The sequence below is a fragment of the Salvia hispanica genome, chromosome 6 (genome assembly GCF_023119035.1).
Source record: "Salvia hispanica cultivar TCC Black 2014 chromosome 6, UniMelb_Shisp_WGS_1.0, whole genome shotgun sequence".
Lineage (NCBI taxonomy): Eukaryota > Viridiplantae > Streptophyta > Magnoliopsida > Lamiales > Lamiaceae > Salvia > Salvia hispanica.
In genome coordinates, this window is record NC_062970.1 from 6423668 (window position 1) to 6440255 (window position 16588).

General features: G+C 30.7%; 2 protein-coding genes across 4 annotated transcripts; both read left to right on the forward strand.

Moving 5' to 3' along the window:
- The first annotated feature begins 3237 nt into the window (after positions 1 to 3237).
- On the forward strand, positions 3238 to 5694 carry LOC125194568 (cis-muuroladiene synthase-like). Its single transcript, XM_048092826.1, has 7 exons — positions 3238 to 3300; positions 3588 to 3846; positions 3916 to 4285; positions 4401 to 4619; positions 4695 to 4833; positions 4926 to 5171; positions 5261 to 5694. The coding sequence occupies exons 1-7, from the start codon at positions 3238 to 3240 to the stop codon at positions 5561 to 5563; spliced, it is 1599 nt and encodes a 532-aa protein (XP_047948783.1). The 3' UTR covers positions 5564 to 5694.
- A 3508-nt stretch (positions 5695 to 9202) lies between these two features.
- Positions 9203 to 14995, forward strand: LOC125194149. Of its 3 annotated transcripts, none has more exons than XR_007171723.1 (7): positions 9203 to 9635; positions 11632 to 11689; positions 12166 to 12292; positions 12826 to 12949; positions 13060 to 13162; positions 13529 to 13695; positions 14662 to 14995. XR_007171723.1 is itself a non-coding variant. In XM_048092204.1 (7 exons), the coding sequence occupies exons 4-7, from the start codon at positions 12863 to 12865 to the stop codon at positions 14753 to 14755; spliced, it is 447 nt and encodes a 148-aa protein (XP_047948161.1). In that variant the 5' UTR covers positions 9210 to 9635; positions 11632 to 11689; positions 12166 to 12292; positions 12826 to 12862; the 3' UTR covers positions 14756 to 14995. The 3 variants fall into 3 exon arrangements, 2 of the variants coding, with proteins under 2 accessions (XP_047948161.1, XP_047948162.1); XM_048092204.1 differs by having other exon boundaries at positions 9210 to 9635; positions 13529 to 13691; XM_048092205.1 differs by lacking the exon at positions 11632 to 11689 and having other exon boundaries at positions 9210 to 9635; positions 13529 to 13691.
- Positions 14996 to 16588: the final 1593 nt, after the last annotated feature.

The following is a 16588-nucleotide window of genomic DNA, read 5'->3' on the forward strand; positions in this document are numbered from 1 at the left end:
TTGATTGACAAGAGAAACCCCGAACTTATTCGGAGGAAAAGCTCCTATATACCAGGGGATTGCACCCATAAAGAAACTAGTAATAAACCTAGCAAAAAAGCAGCAAAAATCATTCAACTATCATGAAACTATCAGCTGCACCGTATACATTATCTCTTAAGAAAAGCATTTTTGAAATAATTAAGTAGTTTGGATGTATATTCTTAAAATTATGTCAATAGATAAAGTACATAATAAATCAATGTCAATAACAAGTATATCTCATATATAGCAAACACAATTATCTGGTTACTATTATGTCAATTTGACTATGTCAACAGCGATTCTAATAAGTATACACTATGTCCATAACAAGTATATCATCTTAAAGCAAACATAATTCAATTCTCAATTAGGCCCAAAAATCTCAACCTAAGAGGACCCTATTATTATATCTATTTTTAAATTAAATTTTATCTAATATTATCATTAATTTAATTATCAATTCTTACTAGTTTTTTATTTTTTTCTTTTAACTTATTTTTTATATTTTTTGTTAAAACTATAAAAGCATAATGTAAAATATTTATTTAAATTTCTGAAATTAAAATATTTTATTAGAAAAAAATTTAAATACACTGTTTTATTTAATATTTAATTGAAAGTATTATTGTTCCTGTCTTAATTAAGATGAAGGGTTATAATGTAAAATTAAAGTACAGTTAAAATAAGTAAGTTTCTTTTTTTTTTTTTTTGCAATAGATAGAAAATGACAAATATACCCCAACTTTGTATATACAATTTTTATTAATTTATCAACTAATCATTTTTTATTGGATTGATGCAGCAAAGCTGCAAATCTAAATAAAAAGCCCAGATTATAAATACAACAAAATCAAATTAGGTAGCATATCAAGTTTCATTAAATGGAAACACCGGCCGCAAAGAGGTGTTAAGCAATAATTGAGTTATACTTAAGCGGAGTGTTACTAATTAATTAAATTATCAATTAAGGGTTAGTTGCAGTTTAAACTTAAGCGAAGGTTTATTAATTCGTAAGATACTAGGCTAATTCGTCAATACTCAATCAGAAATTTATATTATTCCACAATTTATTAAGGCAATTCACGTCTAAATAAACTTTAGTTGTATTTTGGTGTTTGCACATGAACTTTAATAGTAAGAATAAACACATAAATTAACAATTGTGACAAAATTTCTAGAAATTGAATGTAAGTTAAAATTAAAACCGACTGACCTTGTAGTCTACATATAATTAATGGGTTAAAATTAAAACTGACATTATAGACTCGTATAGATGGAGCAATCTATCATGGTTCGGGTCGCTTGCGAGTCTTCAACGTTGATTTTTCTTGATTTTCTTAACCAGGATATATTATAAAGTTTCAGATAATTAATACTAGAATATTTAAGAATATCATACTAGTATTTTAATTTTAATTTTTTTTTTCTAAAAGTTTAAGAGAAAAAAGGATCTAATATAAAATGATTTAAAAAGTAAAATGCAAGTACCATTTTTGGCATTCAACTATAACAAAATATCATGTCCAATATTACAGAGAGATAGAGAAAATATCCAATATAAAAGTTCAAACCCTCCATGCCTTTGGAGGCATTTTTGGTACAAATTGTGATGAATAGTTTGCGTAATTTATTATTATTATTATTATTATTATTATTATTATTATTATTATTATTGTTATTGTTATTGTTATATCATTTTTGAGGGAATCTTCGTCAAAATCCTTTAGCTTTCATTTTTTTTCTAGAGTTGATGCCGCAAAGCTACTAATTTAATTACTACAGTACCTAATAAATAGAAAACGCTGCTATTTAATTACAACAAAATCAATTTAGGTAGTGTCGGTAAACTGACTTCATTATTTAAATCATCGATACAGCTTATTGTTTATTCCATGCCACTATGCCAGCATTGTCGTATTTAGTTTTATTTTCTGTTCTTTACACATACGGGGAAAAGATAGAAGAGGTTTTGTTTATTGTGGTAACGTGTACAAACCACAATGCATTAATTTTCAATGAACCCATTTAATTGTCTATAAATTGCGATTTCACAAATCATAGAGACTCAGAGGTTGGCAATAAATCATTAAATGGCTACATACAGTGGCGGAACCAGCATAGGCCAAGCCCCCGCTGGAGCGGGGGCTTGCTGGTTCCTGATCACTATTACCACCGTCCACCGGAAATTGTAAGGGCGCGGCGCCGCCCAGTTGCAGCATCTGTTGAATGCTTTAGAAAGAAGATGAAGTTTACAGGCTTAGGTTTTGCTATTGGGCTGGAATGTATAATAAAATCAATTGGGCCATTAGTATTTAGTAGTAGATGCTATTAATACTCTTATTTAATTCCTGACCAAATATCTCTCACTAGATAAATCGGTAGTCATTAGTTTTATAACTCTAACTCATTTATTTAAATTCCTATCAATTTATTCCTATCAATTTATAAATTCTATTTCATGTATCAATTATACTTGGTGCATGAATTTAGTTCCTCTATCTATTATTTGTATTACTCCGTATGGGATGGTGTTCTCTTTATTTTTTTTCAGTTTACTTTATTTTTTATTTTTATTTTTTAGTCATTGCTAATGAGAGTATGAGTTTAGGGGATATGGTTTCTTACAGAAAATGGGGAGAAATATTTTTAAAAAAATTAATCTTTATAATTTTATGGTGAAAAATTATATAAAAAAATTTGTTATCAAATTGTCTTAGAATTTTGGTGTATAGTTTTTCTTGAGATAATGTTATTCTATTTAAATTTTGTAAAAGCTTATAAGTATTACTCCCTCCATTTTTTAAAAATAGCAACTCTTTTCATTTTAGTCCGTTCTTTAAAAATTGCAACTTTCAAACTTTCTGTTTTAAGAAATCTTTACACTCATATACATCAATTTATTTACCACTTATACCACTACAATTAACAACTTAAAATTGGACTCCATGATCAACTAACATTAATTCTATGACTTTTTTCTCTTCCTCTCTCTTACTTTACCAATTTTTCTTCCTCTCTCTCTTACTTTATCAAATTGTGCATTAAAACTCGTGCCGTTTCAATCCTCCATATTTTTAAAAAACGGAGGGAGTATCAAATTTTAAATTATTTTAATATTATTAATTGTTATATTTCAGCACCGGCTTGTTCATATTTCTGGTTCCGCCACTGGCTACATACAATGTTATAGATATGAGGGAAGTAAGACCGCCTATGACGAATCATGTTCCAAACATTTGGGGTGATATTTTCTCTAACTTCACTATTGACGACAAGGTATATATCTATATGCATGAATTATTTGTATTGTAAATATACATATTTTCAATGTTTTTTTTTTCATATTTTAAGAATTTAGGTTTTTTGTTAGAAATTCAAATATACTGTATATATGATATGTATGACAATTATGTTTGGAACAAAATATAATTCGAAAGAAAAAACATATTGATAAAATTTCATATATTTATAGCATATAAAACATTGTACGGTAATTGATTGTTATGAATTAATTTGGCATGCCTTAATTTATATAAACATAAATTATTTTCTTCATTTACCAGGAACAAGAAAAAAATGCAGCAGCAATCGAAGCATTGAAGCAAGAAGCAAGATGCATGCTAATGGAAGAAACAACGCCTCTCAATCAAATGATATTGATCGACACACTCGAGCGTTTGGGATTAGCCTACCTTTTCGAGATAGAAATCGAACACATACTCCAACAAATCAACAATGCACAAGTTCTCCAACATTGCGATTTATTCGCTACATCACTTGGATTTCGTCTGCTTAGGCAACACCGTCACCACATTTCTTGCAGTATGTTTCGTTTCACAAACTCATCTTTGTTGTTTGCTAGTACAATTTGATTGAAATAATCTCTTGTAGATGTTTTCAACAAGTTTGTTAATGGAGATGGCATGTTTGAAGAGGAAAACGACGACGTGGAGGGCGTATTAAGCTTGTATGAAGCAGCTTATGTTCGATTTCACGACGAAGAAATATTACAACGGGCTGAGGTTTTCTCAAACAGTTACCTGCGACGTATCGAAGCAGAGTTAGAGTCACCTCTTAGAGAGAAAGTGAAGAGAGCTTTGGAGCACCCTCTTCATAGGAGTAATACAATGGTCTATGCTAGGATTTTCATCTCTATTTATGAAAAGGGTGACTCCAAAAATCAACTTCTTCTCAAACTAGCAAAATTCAACTTCAATTTTTTGCAGAATCTGTACAGGAAAGAGCTCTATATTCTATCCAGGTAATAACAAATTCTTGATTGAGCAACAGTTGTTTTTATTTTTAAATTATACATACATATGTGAAATTTTATATAGTACTACTAAATAGTATTAATTATTGAATTGTTTGAAAAGATGGTGGAAGAAATTTGATCTGAAATCAAAATTAGCATATGCAAGAGATCGAGTGGTGGAGGCACATCTTTGGTGTGTGGCATTCCATCACGAACCTCAGTATTCTCGTCTTCGAATAGGATTCGCGAAAGGCTTGCAAGTTATCACAATCATGGATGATACTTATGATAACTATGCTACACTTAAAGAAGCTCAACTTTTTACTGAAGTCTTATGCAGGTATGTCACATATACTCTCTGATCTCTCTCTCTCAAATTCAATGGTTCATTGTTATAATTTATAAAATTTTGCAGGTGGAATATCGATGAAGCTGAGAGACTTCCCGAATACATGAGAATTGTATATCTATTCATAATGAGTGTATATGAAGACTATGAACTCGAGGCAAAGCAACTTGGGAAAGGATTTGCAGCTCCTTATTTCAAACAGACAGTCAGTTATAGTATTCCTTACATTCCCTCAAAATAAAAAACCATATATATGCTATGTTTAAATATGGAGTATTAAGATAGATTGGTGAATAGGTGCAACAACTTGGGAAGGCTTACAATGAAGAGCTAAAGTGGCTTATGGAAAGAAAAGTGCCTTCATTCCAAGACTATCTTCGAAATTCGGAGATAACCAGCTGCATTTATATCATGTTTGCTGCTACCATCCCTGGCTTGAAATCTGTAACACAACAAACCATTGATTGGATCAACACTCAACCCAAACTCGTGACCTCAACTGCTATGCTCGGTCGATACTGGGATGACCTTGGCTCTCACCATGTAACTTAATTTTATCTAACTCTAAAGTTTCTAACCTGTTAATTAATTTACTTCCAACTAATTATTGGTATATATCTCATTAATTTAAGCGTGAGAGCAAAGGAGGCCAAGTGGTGACTAGGTTGGAGTGCAACATGAAACAACATGGCGTAACAACAAAGGAAGAGGCAGCCTCTAAGTTTGTGGAACTGAATGAGGAGGCCTGGAGGGATATAAACCGAGAACTAGTTGAGACGACGTCGTCTGTGGCTAATGAAATCGCTGTCGAATTTCTCAACTATGCTCGAGGCTGTGATGCCACTTACAACATCAACAATGGAGACGCTTACACAGATCCTAAACTTGCTATGTCAAATGTTGTTGCCCTCTTTCTTCAACCATTACTATTTTGATTCATTTGCATACTCATGTCATAGCTTATAGTATTAGTAACCTGCTGCATACCATTTGGGCAAAAAGTTCATGACCTATATATCAATATGTATCTTGAGAATTTTATTTAATAATAGTAATAATCATATTTGCATTATTTTATTGGGTTAATATAAGGTAGTTTGCAAAGTCAATCTTGGTTCAATTAGAGTATTTTCAATCATTACACTAAACTCAAATCTATTTTAGAGTAGATGTCAAACTAAATATTAATTTTACTCTAATCATTTATACTAAACTCAATCTCAAAAGATTATTCTTCACTCACTGACTTTTTAAACTTTTCAATCACACCTATAAATTTTATCTAAATTACACCCCATGACCCTTAATTTGATTAATTAATACTACTGTAATAAGATTTTGTTTAAAATTAAGATTCTGTCAATTTTTAAACTAATAAACGATTATTGAAAAATGAAAATTATGCATTTGTAGTAGTATTAAGAATAAGAGTGAACTACATAAATGGTCCCTGGACTATGGGTTTATCTCGCCCATAGTCCCTGGACTTTAAAAATATTGCCAGTAGTCCCTGGACTAAGGGTTTATCTCGAAATTGGTCCTTTTAGCTTTTTTTGGTACGAAAATACCCTTTGATATTATTTTGGGGCAATTTGGTCTTTTTACACTTTTAACATTTTAAATCTGATATTATCTCAGTTATGTACTAACTTTGATATTATTTCAAAATTATCATTCTTCTTCCATTTTGTTATTCTTCACTGAATTTGTTTTTTTTTAAATTTCAATATTAGATTTAATTTTATAAAATTAAATTTAATATTTAGATTTTTAAATATCAATAAATTTTTTTAATGAAAACTATTAATTCATGGACACTATAAATATTGATTAAAACTATTCATTTTGTTATTTAATATAATATTCAATTGAATTGAAGAAGTACAGAAAAATAATATTAATCATGATGGAAAAATAAGAGTTAAATATTATGAAGTTGACTAAATATTTGATCCTACTAAAAATTTTATATAGGAGTATTTTTGTTGAAATTTTCTAGTAAATTTTGATTGTTTTCAAATTAATAAACGAAAATTATATTAGTCTTACATTAGATGCATATTTATTTCAGAATAAATTGTGTTATATAATCTATTTATGATTAAAGCTAGTATTAAATATTGATTAAAACTACGGCGTTGTCATACCTTATTGATTACATAGTACTATACACTATCAAATATTGATTATAACTATTAATTTTTGCTATTTAATAATTTTTATAATTAAAAAAATTTCTTGATATTTAAAAATTAAAAATTAAAATTTTGTAAAATTAAATCTAATATTGAAATAAAGAAACAAAGTGAAGGATGACAAAAGGGAAAAAAGATTATAAATTTGAAATAACATCAAAGTTAGTACATAACTAAAATAATATCAGATTTAAAATGTTAAAAGTGTAAAAAGACCAAATTGTCCAAACCCCCCAAAATAATATCAAAGGGTATTTTCGTACCAAAAAAAGCCAAAAGGAGCAATTTCGAGATAAACCCTTAGTCCAAGAACTACTGACGATATTTTTAAAGTCAAGAGACTATGGACAAGATAAACCTATAATCCAAGGACCATTTTTGCAGTTCACCGTAAGAATAATTGTGTACGTGTAGTAGCAGTAACTTTTTTTCAATTATGTACGTGTAGTGTTATTAATACTAGTTTTACCACCCGTGCTATGCACGGGCCATAAGATTTTTAAATAATGAAGATAAATTCTATGATAAGTAGATTAAAATATAAAAAAGGGATAACGATAATATAATTATGTTTATAGTGCTAATTAAAATAAATATTTTAATAAGCATTCATAAAATTATAAACAATAATAAAAAGAGAAATGTACTTCTCTCAACCCACTCTTTTGAAACATTTCCTATAAACCAAAACGATTATATACCGTTTAAATTTTTTATATGAGTGAAATAAAATAAAATAAATTAAATGACAAAGAGGAGGTGTGCGACTAAGGATTAAACAATTTAGAATCGTATTATAAAGTAATTAAATTCACGTGCTAAAAGTAAAATCCTTTGATGAACCAATTAAAATCATTCTTCAACTTTAAAAATTAGAAACAAAGTGCAATTATGTGGATGTTAAATGAAACAAATGTACTCTATGTGTCTCACTATAAGTGAGGCGGTTTTTTCGGCCGTTGTTTTGCGAAAATAATAAAAAATAGTTAGAATGAAGAGAAAGTAATGTAAATAAGAGAATAATGTAAATATGACTCTCTCTTGTATTATTCTCTCTCTTCCTTTACTTTCGATCCACTTTCACTTTAAATATTTATTATTATCTTCGCAAAACAACAGCCGAAGCCCGAAAAGAAACGTCTAGCTTATAGAAGGACAGAGAGAGTAGTAAAGAATAGTAACATCTTATTAATCATATAAAAGTATATAACTAAATAATTTGGAAATTAATATAGAAAACACAAACGAATGTGTAAATTAATTATATATATAATGGGAATATCAACGGATCCACCGATATCAACTACCCCCAAAAAAATTATCATTAGATGAATAAAAGTAAATTAACTATAATAAAATCACAAATCAATAATTAATTACAAATTTTAGAAAATTAGAGAGAATTAACACATTTTCAAAACAATTACAACATAAAAGCACAATTTCATTACAAAAATCCAAAATTTTCGAAATGAAGACATAAATTGATAAAGGGGCCGATTTTTTTTATTAAATTTAACTCACAATCCAATTAAATTATAAAGAAAAGTCCAAAAAAAATAAAATGTCAAGCCCAATCTCAGATACATTACAATAGCCGAAAAAAAGGCCCAAACGATTTTTAAACAAAAGCAACACTTAGTTACTCATACTTAGTTCTAAAACGTTATTAACTCAAAAATATATAATGCTTCTGTCAAACAATTTGTGCCGCCACAAGTGTGACATCTTTTCTGGGATGAAAGGAGTATTAATAAAAATTTAGTTAAGAAACTTATATTCCAACATATGAATATCAGTTGAAGATAAACGTCTTTCATGAAAATGTGGCATTTCTAAATGCATTTATAAAATATTGATATTTAAAAGAAAGAGTGATTAAAAATCCTCCATGTCAATTTAAAATTGACGAAACAAATTTATTCTGATTCAAATACATGAATTATGTTCGCCATAAATAATAGGACTTCCAATTGATCCACCCACATCGACTAAAAAAAATAAATAATTATTAGTACGACCGAAATAAATAAAATATAATTCAAATTTAAATTTATGTAAAATAAAAAAATAGAAATATATTTTACAATAATAAAATAATTAATCTTTGAATTTAATTCTAATTATATTAGAATTAGAACATCCAAACAATCCAAAAAAGTATCTGTCCCAAAAAATACTATATAAGAGCAATAGCCCAAAGAAACAATACTCATGGCCCAAACGTCATATACACAAAATGGCCCACAACTCTAATTCAATTACTTTAACAATTAAAACAATTACACTTTGCAGCAGATTAAATTAATGAGAGATTACAACTAATTAAATTAATCGTACTTAGGAATTTCTAAGCTTGATTATTACAACATATAAATACAGTTTTTCACCATTTCTTCTCTCCTCAGCAGCGCCGACACACAAACCCTAGAAATTCGAAGACTCCGCGATCTTCAACTCCGGCGACTGAATCACCGCCATCAACAAACGTAAACTGCGACATCTGACCACAACGGACTGAATTGCGATGTCTCCTTGCCAAAACTGCGTCGTCTCACCACAAACTCTAAAGCTTCTACCCTACTCCGCCGATTTTTAGCGGCGACAACCAAAGCGCCGACGTCGCCGGCACAAAACCTAGCCAGCATAGTCTTATCCACGCCGCCTGCGCAAACTCTTGCCGATACAGGCTTATCCACGTCCAACAGAAGCTATTCAATTTAACCGACGACAGTATAGAATCGCAAACCCCAGCCCCAATTCAAGGCGTTCAGAAGTTATTCGGTTAGATCGAAGACGGTTTTGATTTAAGGTAAAATCAAAACAAATTTATTTTTTCTCCAATCCTCGAAATTTACTTATACTCTAACATCTTTCATGTACTTTTATTTTATACAAACTGAATGTCACTGAACGTGTTGTTCTAAGTTTTTAGTACCATTAAGTTTTTAAATACTACTTACATTTTAGTATTAAAGGTAATAACCTATAAAATATTTTAATTTGTATCTGCAACATGTTTATTTTAATTAACTCATAAAGTTTACTCTCTTATTCTGCATAAGAAGAGAAAGACATTTAAGTAGTACAAAAAGACTAAATTTGGTGTTTTGCGTTCTAGGTAATTTAGTAATTACTCAACATTAGAATAGTAATTTAATATATATGCAATACTTCAATACTAATAAACAACAATCTGATTTTTCTGAGTACAAAAAAACTAAAACTGAAGCTATGCATTAAAGGTAATTCAAAAATTTCTTGAATTGCATACTTTGCTAATATTTGTGATAATGTGATCATTTTGGTTCAATATGGGTCTTTGTAGAAAACATAAGCTAATTCTGAAGTCAAATAATTTACTTTGCATGATTTGTATATTTTAAAATAGGTTGATGCATGCTTGCAATATATGAGCCTGCTTTACTGATATACAAAAATTTTTGTTCTGTTTGGTCTCAATATGGATGTTAAAAGCTAATTCACTATGCATTCAAGATGAGATTTTCAGTTGGTGAATGTGATATACAGATCTTATAAGCCTCATATTTAGTGTCTCAATAGCTTCTCCTCATTGTTACTTGCTAAAATCAGTTGCATGAATTTGCAACCAAAAAAAATACAAAAATTTACAACTTAGAATCAAATATAAAATGTCTTAAGATATATACCTAATTTGCTGAAACAACATCAGAAACACTTTCCTAATAGATGGGTAGCCTCTCGGTCCCAAAGAATGATTCTTCCGTAGCTTTGAAAAGTTTTCCTAAAGGGTCTTAAATGAAACATGCAAAATTGGAATTTACAGTCGGCCACTTTAAAACTTCCTGTTTTAGCAACCATGGTAAGCCTATATTGGTAACTGGTAGTCTTATTTCTGAGATTGTTTGCCCTCACAAAAATCCTAATGAAGAAAATCACTCCTTCCCTTAGTTGAAAACCAACTTTCTAGCATGAATTCTTTGGAGATGATGCTTGGAACCTGGTGCCCTATAAACAAAAATTAAAAAAAAATAAAACTTCCAAGAATGAATACATCTTTTTTATATTAAACTGATCTTTTAATGGCCCCTGTTTCATTTAGATAGTTTACTATAATACTGATTTTTTGTTTATAAAATCAGTTTTAGAATGTGCTGAAATTAGTAAACTTACCATACGATCATGGTAATGAAGGGTGCCATTACTTCAGTTGGTGCTTTCTGCCAAAAAAAATATTCAAAATCACTCAATTGTTTAATGCATATGCAGTATTTGAAGAAACAAAGTGAAGGATGACAAAAGGGAAAAAAAGATTATAAATTTGAAATAACATCAAAGTTAGTACATAACTAAAATAATATCAGATTTAAAATGTTAAAAGTGTAAAAAGACCAAATTGTCCAAACCCCCCAAAATAATATCAAAGGGTATTTTCGTACCAAAAAAAGCCAAAAGGAGCAATTTCGAGATAAACCCTTAGTCCAAGAACTACTGACGATATTTTTAAAGTCAAGAGACTATGGACAAGATATACCTATAATCCAAGGACCATTTTTGCAGTTCACCGTAAGAATAATTGTGTATGTGTAGTAGCAGTAACTTTTTTTCAATTATGTACGTGTAGTGTTATTAATATTATTAATTTAATTTATCATTTCTAATACTATTATATCAATATGAGCCCGCCCACTAATTAAAAACTAATTAAATATTAGTAGAATTATATTAGGTTATTATACCTACCTCTTCATTCACACCGCAGCTCTTCTTCCTCAAGTTTTTCTCTAAGTTTTATATAATTTAATCTCTCTCCCTGAACCGAGAAGTCACTACCTCCGTCGGCCTCGAAGTTACGTTCTCGATTCCTACTTCCGGTTCTTAAAGGTAATTCCTTAGATCTCTGTTTCTTTGATTTAAGTTTTGATAAAAACATGGCTGGAAATTAAGTTACAGCCTTAGAGGTTGTGTTTTCCTTGCTTAGATTGTACAGTGACCACTGTGTTTACAAAACGTTTGGGAAACCGATTATGATTTATGCGATGCAAGTGAAACTATATGAAAGCAATTGAATAAGAGATTGGGAGAGGGTTTACTTGTTGGAGGGAACAACCTCTGTTCCTCTTTTTTTTGATTCGCCTCTTCCTGCTATCAAATAAACTTTCCTAAGAATAATTTGAGAGGGATTTAGAGCAGGCAGATTAGGATTACCTTCGTTAAGAATTGGAATTTGGCTGCGCAATTGTAAACGATGCATCAATTATCAATTCTCTTTTATTTTATAATAATAATGTAGCCACATTATAATTGAATGACGCACATATATCAAATTAAACCTACATAAAATCGCCCTGTGCACACAGATCGCCTTCTTCCTTTGTCGCGCCGTCTTCTTCCAGATTTCTGCCTCCTCCAGAAATTCTCCTGCTGTTTCTTCTCCGGAAATTCATTCCCCCAATTGATTCTTCCTCCAAGATCATCATCATCCAGGTATGTTTTGTTTTAGTATATTTTGAGCACCAAGTAATTCCTAAATACTCTGTAATGGTAAAATTTCTACTTTGTGATATAAACGTTTCAATTTTTTTTTTCTTCCTATTTTATTGAATTTTCTTTGTCATATCTGATAGAGAGATAATCTGTGGCCTAATCTTTGACCTGAATAATGCTCTCTGCTTCTTGTTTTGTGTTTCTCTTATAATCACTGAAATACCCAATTTTACTTAAAATCTGGTTAGTCGCTGAAAATAGACTTATAGAGACTACTATTAAATTGCAAACACAGTTTTTGCACCTCAAAACTTACAAATATATCGAATTTTGGTTTCATTTTTACAAAGTTGTAGTATCAATTTAGCATAAAATATAAAATAATAAACCGCTGAAGAACATTGCGAAACCAAAAGCTACGAAGCTATGATGCAGCTCAGTTTTAGGCATTATGATCAATTAAGATATCATCTCACTCAATTTGGCTAAACAAAATGAGCACCCCTTGGCCTCATTAAAAGTTATATTTTCAGTCTGAACCGGAAGAGCCAAGGATTGATTTAACTTGGAATGGAATCAATGGATGCAAAAGATGTCCTGGGCAACAATGACATAGATGACGTTCGTTGGCTCTGTTCTTTAACCGAATCTGAAGTTGTAAGCGTAGCCTCTTTTCTGAAAAAATCTTTATTCAGATAGATTTTGTTCATGTTAGGATTTTATTGTATTGATATGTGTGTTCTAAAGTATGTTGTTGCTTGCACTAGGATCTGTTAATTGGCTTAAAGAGTTTGGTAAATATGCGAGCTAATACAATTGGCCACAAAGATTTGGCAAAGAAGTTTGACTTGCATATGCTGCGGACCTTCAGTATGTTCTTTCTTACCATACTTTATTGTTGTGTAATCCTGCTAAGGCATATTGTGCATGGTCGTATAATGTAATCTGGCCAATCACTTTATGTGAATAGTACAATTTTGTATCTGATGGAAAGCATGGTTTACTTGGTAGCTATTTTTAAAAATGTTGATTTTTATGGAGGTACTATAGTTTGAAAAACTGATGAAAAGCAGTGGCTCACATTTTCCCCTATGAAGTATGCACATATGTTTTTTCTCTGTTCATACATTTTCTCTTGTCTGCTGGACACTAATTTCTCATGTTTTTTATCAGTTCAATTCAGTTTTTTTTTTTCTTTTTCTGTTGCGAGTTTATGGTCAACATGCTTCCTTACAGGTTTCATCTTTATGGAACATTTGAAAGGGCAGCAAAAAGATTTACCAGTGGCTTCCATGGTTAACTTACTTAAACAAAGCCTCAGTGGTAGTTTTGCGAGCATGACTGCTGAAGATTTACATTTATATTTGTATAAAGATTATAGGAAAAGGCATATTTACAAGTAAGTAAGTTCTTTAGTATTCCATTGCATGCATTTTGATCATTTGATGTGAATAGTTACATTGCATGATTTGGTATATTGATGCCTGATAAGTCTATGCCTCCCCTGATACAGTAAGAGATAAGTAAGGTCGTAAGAATCACATACCTCTATATCCTGATAACTATTAGGTTATTGATGTTGGAGCTTATGATCCATGTGCTTGTCTTTGCTTTAATTGATCCTCAAATCTCATTATATTTTCTTCATTCTTTTAATTCTTATGGTGTGTTGGCTTGTTGGCTGGGTTTAGAACATAACACTTGATTAATCTTTGTTTTTTTCTGGATATCATTGAAACATTAAAATAATTTGAATAACAGCTAGTTATAAAAACCTTCCCATGCTACTTCCAATAGGGACTATAATTCATGATGTTAGGAAGCCGAGACTAGTACTAAAACTTTGCTGATTTGAGTTGCAGTGTGCACGAAAGGTGTTTCACAGCTTTTAATTAATAGGTTCAAATGGCATCCTGTAAACTTTGACATGGTATCCATTGAAAACACACAAGCACTCTTCACACATACATAAACATATATAGTATATACATCTATCTATATTTATGTACCAAAAATAAAAATTCATGAACTTTTTTGTACTATCAGGAGTGTATTGAATTATGGGAGGATTAACATCATTTCAGCAAAAACAAATAAATGTATTAAATAGAACATTCAATTAGACTACGATAGAGTACTTTAAATTGTTAATTTACACTTGATTTCTGTTACCGTATAAGTTTGCTTCCACCTCTATATGATAAATAAAAGCTTGTTTTGAGATCACTCTTCTTAGGTCACAACTCTTTGTTGCGATTTTTCTTATTAATGCTTGTCTTAATTATTTTTGTATCTATCTATCTATTGTTTTGACACGACTGGCTTGATATGTATAACTAATTGTTATATGCAAAATTTACCTCTTACAGGTTTTTCCAGGAAATGCTTCCCTCCCAAGAGCAAAAATTAAAGGAAATGCCTCCCTCCCAAGAGCAAAAATTAAAGCGAAAAACTAGAGAGTGAAAGTTTCAAAGAGACTTGTAGTACAATATCCTCTTGCTCAGACACTCGTCACCAGTATTGAAGCTTGTTGCTTGTTCAACCAAAAGGCACGAGCCGAGTGCATCATGGACTTATGAACCTCTGTGTGGTTATCTAATTGTTTAAAAAGGGATCACACAAACCACTTGCTATATGTTTTACTTACAGAATTTGAGTGTAAGTTCATTTCTTTGCAATCCATGTTTTATTTTTCTACCTCAACCCATTCCCATCATAAAAATGTGGATCTAATTTTATCAAAATATTATTGGTGTCTCAAAAGTTGGGTGTGGATTAATCTTCGGAAACCTACTTTGACAGCCCAACCGCTGCACACTTTGTGTTACAGCTTGATAACGAGTATCATCTTATGAAACCTTCAACTGTGACAGCCCAACTTCTTACAAGTATCCTTGAACTTGCCCATAATAGAAACAACCTTGGATGATCTGTACCCATGCATCTTCACCTCACACTATAAAAACACACAAAGTACAAATATTTATGGCTTAATTAGGATTTAGAGTTTATGATTTATGCCTCAGTATTTACGATTCAGTGACTAATTTAATACTACATGTGGTTTAAACTTTAAACCTCTACCAATCAACTTTTTTTTGTTATTCATCCTCATAAATTGTCGGTATTTCATTCAGATTGTTGTGCAAAACTCATCACCAAACACAACTCTAGAAAATTCTCTCGTCCTAGTTCCGAATAGATAATTTAGAGAGTTCAACCTCCACCAATAATTAATATTGTATACACCTGTCTCAAACTCAAAACTTTTATATTCTAATAGTAATAATACTCCATCTGTTCTACTATATTTGACACCTTTGTTTTGGGTACATGTTTTTAAGTAATGGTATAATTTAGTAGAGTAGTTAAATGAAAAGAGAATAAAGTAGGAATAAGAAAAAAGTACTTCTTCTATTCTAACTAAGTTGAATCAAAACTTTAGGGCACAAAAATTAAGAATTTATGTCGAAAAGTAGGAGAGAGAAATAAAGTAGGAAATATAAAGAGATAGTAAAGTATGTGATGAAATAAAACATGGGTGATTGGATATTTTATATTTTGTCAAAAAATGAAATGACTCAACTTAGTTGAACATTCCAAAAAGAAATACGACTCAACTTAATTGGGACGGGAGAGTAGGAGATTGGATAAAGTAAGAGAGAGATAGAGTGTTGTTTTTTGTTATAAAAGAAAATGTCTCATTTATAGTGGGACGGTCCAAAAATGAATACGTTTCACTTATGGTATGGAGGAAGTATAATATATACATAAAGTAATGTGGGCAGAGTGTGTGTGGCCCTTAATCTCCATATGAGGAATCTAAGTTTATTGGAGTGGGGTGGGATGGGGTAGGGTGAGACATGTATAGTGCCTAGCTTCTCTTTGTGCATGCATATCCTCAAAGCAAGGGGCAATGGAATAGGGTCAAAAGGGGTCAATGTGAAAGATTGAATTAGAAAAGTGGCCTTAATTAATAGAAGGGTTAGTGCTAACAAATTGGAGATCCCACACTCTTTATGGCACCCTATGCCCACACTCTAAGCTGTCTCTATTGGGTTCAATGCATCTACTTCTATAGACATGCATATATAGGTGAGATTTCACTATTTTATTGTTTATTAAACTCTTATCAATCATTCTTATCATGAATTGGCAACATCTTTGAGATTTAGTGAGTGAATTATTAGTAGGTACCCACTTGCTTTCATCTATCATGGATAGACATATTTGTTCCCTTCCCTCAATATATAGAGAGAGATATTGGTAATGATCACTCACTTGCATGGTAACTTA

What these genes read in the sequence shown, in the direction of transcription:
- LOC125194149 (XM_048092204.1), top strand. Translation starts at nt 12,863, where the DNA reads ATGGAATCAATGGATGCAAAAGATGTCCTGGGCAACAATGACATAGAT. An exon ending in GCATATGCTGCGGACCTTCA is followed by an intron (nt 13,163 to 13,528) that starts GTATGTTCTTTC and finishes GCTTCCTTACAG; the next exon opens with GTTTCATCTTTATGGAACAT. An exon ending in AGGAAAAGGCATATTTACAA is followed by an intron (nt 13,692 to 14,661) that starts GTAAGTAAGTTC and finishes TACCTCTTACAG; the next exon opens with GTTTTTCCAGGAAATGCTTC.
- LOC125194568 (XM_048092826.1), top strand. Translation starts at nt 3,238, where the DNA reads ATGACGAATCATGTTCCAAACATTTGGGGTGATATTTTCTCTAACTTC. An exon ending in ACTTCACTATTGACGACAAG is followed by an intron (nt 3,301 to 3,587) that starts GTATATATCTAT and finishes TTCATTTACCAG; the next exon opens with GAACAAGAAAAAAATGCAGC. An exon ending in GAGCTCTATATTCTATCCAG is followed by an intron (nt 4,286 to 4,400) that starts GTAATAACAAAT and finishes TTGTTTGAAAAG; the next exon opens with ATGGTGGAAGAAATTTGATC.